Source organism: Rhinopithecus roxellana, chromosome 18 (assembly GCF_007565055.1).
Source record: "Rhinopithecus roxellana isolate Shanxi Qingling chromosome 18, ASM756505v1, whole genome shotgun sequence".
NCBI classification, from domain to species: Eukaryota; Metazoa; Chordata; class Mammalia; order Primates; family Cercopithecidae; genus Rhinopithecus; species Rhinopithecus roxellana.
Genome location: NC_044566.1, coordinates 28,338,840 through 28,348,789, shown reverse-complemented (window position 1 = coordinate 28,348,789; position 9,950 = coordinate 28,338,840). Strand labels below are relative to the sequence as shown.

The window sequence follows — 9,950 nt, the reverse complement described above, 5'->3', positions numbered from 1 at the left end:
CTCTGAAGTCAAAGATCAGTGGCCAGAAGAACATGGGTGGGAGATTTGGAAGTTTCCCAAGAAAAGCAAGCTCAGCATAATATTATCTTTTTCTGACTCCCTAACTGCTCTCTACCTGAATTTCCTCTATTAGGTTCAGAATAGTAACATGCACTCTTGCTCAGGTCAAATTTATGGAGTTATCATTGATAACTTCTGCTTATCAAAGGCATCATCCCTTAAAACAGTATCTCTTTAATCTGTGCCTTTCTCCGTGGCTACTGTCTTAATTTTTTCAGCATTTATTTCTCACACGTTTTCCGCATTATTGACAAGTGATATTTCTGCATATCTGATCATCCCATTTATTCTTCAGATGTTTACTGAACATTTTCTATGTATCATGCACTGGGTTAGGCCCTGGATAAATAACGTGAAGAAGAAAAAAGAGACAATGTTACTGAGCTCCTGGAATTTGCAGTTCGGTGAAAAAGATATATAACAAATCCTGCTTAAGATCCTTCAGTGGTTCCTTGCTGTTTTCAGGAAGCCCAGATGTCTCGAGCGGGTTACCTCTGTTTACCTCTCCAGCATCACCTCTAATCAGTACCCTTTACTCTGCAGCCACAGTGCGTTTTCCCTTCTTCACAGCACCCTCCTCGCTGCCTGGGTAAAGTCTACCATCTTTTAAGGGTTCAGTCCAGCAATCCACTTTTTCAGGAAGACTTCTGGACACTCTCTTCCCCCTTCCTCCGTAGTTCCAGCACACCTCATACCATCACTATAATATAGGTACCACGCCTTTTATCCTGATTCTCCGTTGTCTTGTCCACTGCCTCTACTCCACAGTGAACTCAACTTTGTGTCCTCAATACTTAGTACAGTGATTTCTAGTAATCGACATTTTTTCTGTCAAATTGAATCGGATATATAGAAATACCCGCTGCCTCCCGCAAGGGCAGATAAGGCCAACCCATTACTCCTGCACCCCGACAAAGGAACAACAGCACCGTGCTGCACGGAGTCTTCCGGTCTTGCTGCCTGGCAATGGGTGGACACCTGGGCGTCTGTCTCAGAATAGGACTCCGCGGCGCGCCTCCTAGCGCCATCGGTTGACACTGCAAGATTGGGAGGGGGCCGGTGAGCACGCGGTTCCCAGACCTGCGCATGGCGCATGCGTAGAACGCGAGCGCTCGGCAAGGCTCGGCTCGGAAGAGTCCAAGCGTGAGGGGACAGGACTGTGAATTCAGATACTGTTTTTCTCCCGAAATAGGTAATTGGCTCTTATTTTTTTCCTCCTCGACAGCATCTTAATTTAAAATATGACACTTGACCTACGGCCCTGCAGGGAGCGGTTAAGAGGGTGAGAGGCCAGTCAAACTCTTTTTGGTGTTTAGGCGCCCCTCCTTGGGGCGGTGTGTTGGGAGGGCCCAGGTCAAGGCGCGCGTGGGCGGAAGCGGCGGCGGCGGCGAAGGCGGCGGCTGTCAGAGCTGGAGGGCCGGGCACCGCGGCCATGGAGGGTCAACGCTGGCTGCCGCTGGAGGCCAATCCCGAGGTGGGCGCGCTTCGGGGCAGCCCTGGGCCGTGGGCAGGCGCAGAGGGACCAGGCTTGCTGCCGCAAGTCCACGGTAGTTTGTCTCTAAATCGTGTTCTCTGTTTCGTTTTCAGGTCACCAACCAGGTGAGTGAGGTGTCTGTCGCTCGGGACCTCGGAGTCCTTTCTGTCTGCTCGGTCCGCTTCCCTGCTGGACTCCACCTCCACGCTTCCAAGGATTCTGGGATTTAATTTCTTGAGGGCCCCTCTTGTTCGGCTTTACGCGGGTCCGCCCCTTTCAGAAAGGGCCATCTCCCTGCCACCTGGCTCCTGGAGATGCTCCCACCACTCCTCTGGTCCCATTCCGCAGACACCATGTATCTTGGGGACTCCGGGTCAGAGATTTTGAGGGACTTTTACCCTGTATTCCTATTCCCCATCCTTCTTCGTTTTGCCTCCTGTTAGTGCCGATTCCTTAATTTTCCTACTGGTGTACCTTCTGGATGACTAATTTGCCCACACTTCCTGACTCCAAGCTTTGTAAACTCGCCCACCCAGTCCTTGTAATTTCATCCACCGCCTGCACTATGAAATCATCTTCCAATCATCTCTTGCCCCATCAAGTCACTTTTCTTCCCCGCCACGCCCCCTTTATCTTACAGTCTTTTAAAGCTGGACATTTAGTTGCTGTTGTATCAAAGAAAGCTCAGTTTAGTAGTTCCCACGCCATTCTTTGCAATCTACAGCAATTTAAGTTCCTTCTAGGTGTTGGAGGTTGGGGTTTGGGGAGGGACGAGGGAACATCTCCCAGTCACTCAGAAGAACAGTAAGTGCTACCAGGTATAAACTTTTGATCTGCTCAGGTGTGCCTTATTTTACCCTGGTTTTTTTTCATTCTCAATAGCTCATTTATTTTTTACCGCTCTCCTACTTTATCATAATCCCCTTACCTCCACCATCTTCCTTCTCGTCACCAAGGAACAATTCACCGTGTTCTTCAAAAAATTGGTTTTTGGTTTTCAAAGCTTGTAGCAAATTCTCTGGACAAAGAGACAGCCTTGTCTTGTTCTCTGTCTTAGGGAGGAAACATTTGATCTTTCACCATTAAGTATGTTAGCTTTAGGTTTTTGGTAAATGTTTTTTAAATCGGGCTAAGGAAGTTCCTCTTTTCCCACTAGTTTGCTGAGAGTTTTTCTTATGAATCTATGTTGAATTTTCGCAAATGATTTTTCTGCATCTCTTGAGATGATCATTTAAGGAAGAAATAACACCAATCCTACATAAACATAGAAGAGGGGAGACGGCCAGGCACGGTGGCTCACGCCGCACTCGCGCTCTGGGAGGCTGAGGTGGGCGGATTACCTGAGGTCAGGAGTTCGAGACCAGCCTGGCCGGTGAAACCCCATCTCTGCTAAAAATACAAAAATTAGCCAGGTGTGGTGACGCACTCCTGTAATTCCAGCTACTCGGGAGGCTGAGACAGGAGAATCGCTTGAACCCAGAAGGCGGAGGTTGCATTCAGCCGAAATTGCATCACTGCACTCCAGCCTGGGTGACAGAGCAAGACTCTGTCTCAAAAAAAAAAAAAAAAAAAAGACACTTCCTAACTAATTTTGTGCTAGCATTACCCTGACGCCAAACTAGGTAATTCATAATAAGAAAAACTGCAAATCAGTATCCCTCATGAACATGGATGTAAGAAATCCCCTACAAAATATCAGCAAATAGAATACAGCAATAAATATACAAAAAGAGTAACATATGACCAAGAGCAGTTTATCTTGGTGTTGCAAAGCTGGTTCACCATTCAAAAATCAACGTGATTAGCCATACAATAGACTAAAAAAACTTTTTAGATGATGTTAATTGTTTTAACAAACTAAGTTTGTGTAAGTAGGAATTTATGTCCTGTGATTCAGCTGCTAGTGGACCTTGTTCCTAGGGTGTCTTAAAAATTATCAAACACATTCATATTTTAGGGGCACCTTTTTTAATACCAGTAATGTGAACAGGAGCTGGTGATTCTTTGGTGATTAAAATATTCATGGTTTTCTGCTTTTCAATCCAGTTGAAAGACAGTAAACAAGCAAACAAGTCATTAGCGTTTATTATAAGTACAATAAGAAAAAGAACATAGTGCTTTGATAGAGACCATCAGGGAAAATGTAATACATGGAATAGTGACAGGAGACCTTTCTGAGATTTTCTAAACAGACAAACAATGTTATTTAGTATATGATTTTACACTATATCTGACATGCTTTGGCATGATTTAGTTTGTTTTAAATTTAATTTTTAAAGAAATAATGTGCTTTTAGTGGGAGAATGGGCAAGTATGTAAGAAGTGATTAGTTCTAACTAAAACTTCTGTGGTTGTTTTATTCTCTATGTTTTAGTGGCAGAACCAAGAATAGAAGATGGATAGAAATGTAGTTAACTGACTTAGAATTTGGAGAATGAATAAACCCTAACAACAATATCCATCCCACCCTCTTTTATTTCCTCAACCTAATGGAATGGTAGGATCTTGGACTCACTCTGTTACCATCTGGTAATTGCATGTGTTGTTGTTATAATCAGTGTGAGCAAATACTGCTTTAGACTCTGATGATGCCTAGTGTTGTATAAGAATGGCCATCACATGTCTACTATATGCAGATGAGCATTAATTGTTAGACATTAGCTAGTAACCATGTGTCTCAGCAAATGTGGTAGACAGTGATTTCTCTTGTTGGTTAGCATGCTGTCAGCCCTTTTAAGGATACTCTGTCATGCTACAGGTAGGACTTAATCAGAATAAAATGAGTTAAGTGATCAAAAAAATTATTTAAACATTTTAAACTCTATTTACCTATGCATTTAAAGGGGTAAATGCAGCTTGCAGCTGATAGAAAGTTACAGATAATTAAACATCAAGAATTACAGCGTTTATAGAATGTGATGTAGGCAATCATTCTTATTTATGACCATACTAAATCTTCATTGTGATTTTTTTCGTGATTTGAGTACAGTACAACCACATGTATATTTTACATATTGTTGTGCTTTAGAACTAATGGTTTTTTTTTTAATATGGACCCCTTCCCATCCCAAGGATGATTATTTCTACTTGTGATTTTATTGAGGAGGCAAAATATTTTCTAGCATAATATCGAAAGGGAAATAAATTTACTATAGCATAACTATTCTATGTAGCCTGTATGCTTAGAGTTAGAGAAACAATTAGAGATCATCTGCTGGCTTATTGCCTTAATCACAATAAATCATATAAGTTCTCATAAGAATTCTTTAATTAGTAGATACCATTTTAGGAAAAATTCTTTGTTATCCTGTCCTCCTTGAGCTGCTGCCTTATCTGTTCTCCTTCTTTGTAAACTTTCCACAAAGAATTGTTCATAGCTGCTGCCACTGCTATCTCAGCTCGTATTCTTTTCAGTATTCATTCCTATGCAGCTTGCTTCTGTGTGTACCATTTCGTAGTAACTACTTTAGTCAAGTTTACTAATGATTGCCACTTTGTCACAGTGATCACTTCTCTGTCACCATATTTCTTGGCCTTTCAGCAGCATTTGGTAGTATAGCCCATTCCATCCTTAGTTAAGCATTATCTTTTCTTAGTTTCTGTAATAATTCTGATTGTCTTCTACTTTCCTAATTGCTTCAAAGAGTCTCTGTTGCTAGATCATCTCCCTTCCAACTTCTAAGGAGCTCCTCAGCCGCTTCATCTTAGACTGCTCATCTTTTCTATGTGTTTTCTTGCCCTAGTAATGTTTTCTGTTGTACAGGTCTAATACATCACTTGTCACATAGAAGACCCCATGTTCCTCGAAACCCTGACATTGCCACCAAACTGGAAATCTGTATATTCAGCCAACTCTTTGGTATCTCCATCTGGATGTCTTATAGATACCTTAAACTTAGTATGGCCAAAAAAGAAATACGGATTTTCATCTTCCCATCTCTGCTCTAAACCCATTTCTTCCCTGTCTTCCAAGGGCATAGCCATCCATGCAGTGTTTGAGGTGACGAGTTGATGCCATTGATTCTTCTTTCAGATTGCCATTCCAGAGAGGCTGTAGTGTCTTGATTTGATTCTTGGATTGTAATCTCTGCTTTGCTATTTACCAGCTCTGCGACCATGGGCAGTTATCTAACCTCTTTGTGCCTTAGTTCCTTAATTTCTTCCTTTCTTTTTTCCTTTTTTAAAGACAGGGTCTTGTTCTATCCAGGCAGGCTGGATTACAGTGGCACAATCATAGCTCACTATAACCTTGGAATTCCTGGGCTCAAGCAATGCTCCCACCTCAGCCTTCCAAGTAGATAGGACTACAAGCTTGAATCATCACACCCGGCTACTTTTTGTATTTTTTGTAGAGACAAGATGATTTTACTCTGTTTCCCAGGCTGGTCTCAAATGCTTGGCCTCAGGCAATGAGTTCCTTCATTTCTTATAATCTCTTCTAATCTTGTAAGATCACTGTAAGGATCAAACAAATTACTACATGTAAAATATGTAGAACAATGTCTTGAACAAAGCATGCTCTCCATGAATGTCAGCTATTTTTAATATTCTGTTTCTCATTCCTCGGATCTAATTGATCTTAAGGACTCTTCTTGCAAAGGCTATTCCAAATATGGCTATTCCATTTCAGCTGCCACAGTGCAAGCCACCATCATCCTTAGCTTGGACAACTATAGTAGGCGCCTAACTAGTTCTCCTGCTTCTCCTTTTGCTTCCGTAAAATCTAATTTTCATATATACCCAAAGTGGCCTTAAATAAATGAGAATCACATGTTATGACTTCCAGCTTATCATGCTCTACTGGTCTTCCAATGCTTGTGCTTGGAATATACTTAAAACTTTTTTGTTTTTTTAAACTTTTAGCTTCAGGGGTACATGTGCAGATTTGTTATATAGGCAAACTTGTGTTACAGGGATTTGTTGGAAAGATTATTTCATCACCCAGGTACTAAACTTAGTACCTAATAGTTATTTTTTCTGATCCTCTCCTCACCCTTCACCCTCAGGTAGGCTCCAGTGTCTGTTCCCCTCTTTGTGTGCATGTGTTCTCATTTAGCTCTCACTTACAAGTGAGAACATGTGGTATTTGGTTTTCTGTTCTTGTGTTAGTTTGCTAAGGATAATGGCATCCAGCTCCATTTCAAGGTTGTATCGTGGCTGAATGAGGAGGTACTGCCCATCTCCTTTCCACTCATGCTGTGCTGCAGTCTTTGAATGTGGAGTCTGTTCCTGCTTCAGAGTCTTTGCACTTGCTCATCCTTTGCTTGAGTCATCCACTCCTGGTTGTTTCATGGTAGGTTCTTTTCATCTGTGGCTCAAGTTCAAGTCATCTCATCAGTGAGTCTTTGAGTACACGCTAAATTAGTCTCCCAAATCTGTACTGTCATGTTTTCTTCATTGTACTTCCCATCTTGTGAAATTACCTTGTTTATGTGTATACTTGTTTATCATATGTATCTTACCACCAGAATGTAAGTTCTGTGAGAGCAGGGATGAGTCTTAAGTATGAGAATGGTGTCTGGCTCATAGGGGGCCATCAATAAATAGGCAGTTGTCAGATGGAAGAATGAATAGATCTTATAAACGTGCTTTCCTGATCCAGAAGATCCCGCAACATTATTTTTAATATGGTCATGAATCCTTTGCCTATCTCAATGAGCAGCATTCTGTCTCTTAAAGTGGTTTAATTTTTTTATTATAATAATGAGAATAATATATAAGTAGAAGAATTGTATTTCTTTTATTGAAACAAAATCAGCTTTCCTGTAACTTTCTCCAGTTGTCTATCATTCTTCCCATTGAAACTATAGAGTAAATCTAATTGCTCTTTAAAAAAACTCTTTAAATTAAAAAAATTTGTTTCTTTTTAAGATGGAGATCACACTATGTTGCCCAGGCTGGCCTCTAGCTCCTGGGTTCAAACAATTCTGCCACCTCAGCCTCCTGAGTAGCTGGACTACAGGCATGTGCCACTGTACCTGGCTCCTAATTGCTATTTTATGATATTACTAAAAATCTCTAGGGACAGGGATCATAGTAATTTCAGTCCTCTCTGAACATGCTTAGAAACTTCAGCTGTGATGTCTTCCAGAACCTTATCCTTCTGGTCACTTGCCTTTGGGCTTTCTTTTCTTGGTCATTGACTTTCATAAAATATGCCTCCTATAGTGTATTTTCTGCTGAATAATCTTTGTTGAATACAGTGGGCTATTACATTATCTTAAATGATCCTTCTTTTAAAGCAGACTAACGTTATATCACCTTTGTTGGCCATTTTGTAGTTAGTCCATATTGAGCCTGCAGTGAAGTAAACTTCATTTTTCCTTAATCTGCATATAAAATATTTTCAGTGTTTCCTCATTATGTACATTAATAATTATTCTGTCTCTATTAAAATTTATTTTTGCTAGTTTCTACACTGCCATTTTCTCATTTAACTAATAGTTATTCTCCTAGTTCTACATTTAGCAGTTAATACTAGTTTGCTGGTAGTAATATCAAGTAATTGCTAGGTAAGTATAATTTTACATCATAATTCACATCATTAATAAATTAGTAACAAGGCAGAATCTCTGGCTGCCCTGAGCAGACCATTAAAGACCAGAGGAAGTGGCTTTAAGAACAAATTTGAAAGGAAAGTGACTTTTATCTATTTTTTTTAATTTATAAAATCAGAATTTTTGTTATTTGACTGTCATATAAAGAATGAGGAAGAATTTGTTATAATGTAGGAACAGGAATGAACAGTTTTTTAAGACAGAGAAGTCTAGTTTGTGTGCAAAAACCTGGAGGGAAGAGATGCCTATAGACACTTTGAAAACTCTCAGGAGTCCATTGTGGCCAAGTTAGAGAATAAAGTACCAGAAAGATACTCTGGGCAGAGAGAAATGAAGCTGGAAAAGTAAACAGGTGCCATAGTGTTCAGAGCCTTGCATGTGAATTCTGGCAGGGACCTTGAAAAAGCACTTAACCTCCCAGACGTAGTTTTCTTATTGCCTGGTAGAAGGATACACTGGGTTGAGTGCAGTGGTTCACACCTGGTGAGCACTTTGGGAGGCCGAGGCCAGAGGATTGCTTGAGTGTAGGAGTTTGAGAACAGCTTGGGCAACATAGTGAGATGTCTCTACTAAAAAATAAAAAAATTTAGCTGGCTGTGATGATGCATGCCTATAGTCTCGGCTACCTGGGAGGCTGAGGCAGGAGGATTCCTTCAGCTCAGGAGTTAGAGGTTGCAGTGAGCTGTTATTGTGCCACTGCACTCCAGCCTGGGCAATGGAGCAAGATGCTGTCTGAAAAAAAAAAAAAAAAAAGAAGATAAAATGAAACCTGCCTTGCCATGGCAGTAGAGGTGAAGGGGGTGCTGCTCCTAGTGCCTCACATATAAGGGTCTCAAAACATATTTACAAATAATTTTAAATATTCTTTATCTGGTGAAGAAAATTGTCATTGGACCATGGAATAAAAAGAATAAGTTGACTAAAGATTTTTTAACAACCAAATATTATAATTTATTAATTATTTTTCTCAATTGGCCAAAATTTTAGAGGCCTTGTGAAAATTTGTTGAGTTAGAGTTTTTTTGGTTATTTTATTACTCAGTATTTAAGTTTGAAAAGCCAGAAGACTGGTGTTAGAGGTTATGAAACCTTTTATCCTGCTTGATATGAATGGGATGCTTCTAATTAATTGTGTAGCGATGGCTTTGCAAATGCATGTATAGGTAATTATCTTTGTGAGTAGTCTGGAAAAATTTGTTTGGTATAGTTTTAAGACCATCATTTTGTGTTTTCTCCTAGTTTTGTAAATTTAAATAGAAAACATACGCATATCAGTTCTATAGATTTGTAACTTACAGCTACATATAATTGTAAAACTAATGCTTTTATAAAATACTAGAAAATAAAAAGGTGGATTCACGCCACCCAAGCTAACTGCTAACATTTTAGAAAATTTCCTTTCTATCTTTCTGTATTTGCATATGATCATTTCAAACACAGGTTTTTTTAAATTGTAAAAGTAGGACATTTTAATGACTTTTTTTTTTTTTTTTTTTAAAAAGAAGTGGGTGGTAAAAGTTGACCCTCTTCTCTACCATTTCTCCACTTCCCAGAGGTAGTCTTTATAGCTGCTTTCCTTCTTTGTATTCAGATAGCTTCCAGTGAGCCTGACTCATGGCAATCTGGAGTCAGGATGTAACTAATATATTCAGTAGATATTAGTTACATTAAACTTCTTTGTATCTATCTCATTTAATTGTTGATATGAGTAAAAAGTTAAAAAGCATGATTCTGGTTAAAATTTAATCAAGTTATGATTTTATCTACTATTTAATCATTCATTATGTCCTCAGTTTGATACTAATTGCTATCACTACAGTTGCTGCCTTTGGTTCCTAGTACTTTTTGCACTTGTTAGCT

General features: G+C 39.8%; 1 protein-coding gene across 1 annotated transcript in view; it reads left to right on the top strand.

Annotated features, from left to right (window-relative positions):
* Positions 1 to 1,404: 1,404 nt before the first annotated feature.
* UCHL3 (ubiquitin C-terminal hydrolase L3) overlaps positions 1,405 to 9,950 on the top strand; it is a 58,940-nt gene continuing 50,394 nt past the window's right edge. The window contains exons 1-2 of the mRNA XM_010358290.2: positions 1,405 to 1,534; positions 1,648 to 1,659. Coding sequence (XP_010356592.2) covers positions 1,493 to 1,534; positions 1,648 to 1,659 — 54 coding nt within the window. The 5' untranslated portion in view covers positions 1,405 to 1,492. The remainder of the gene's footprint in view (positions 1,535 to 1,647; positions 1,660 to 9,950) is intronic.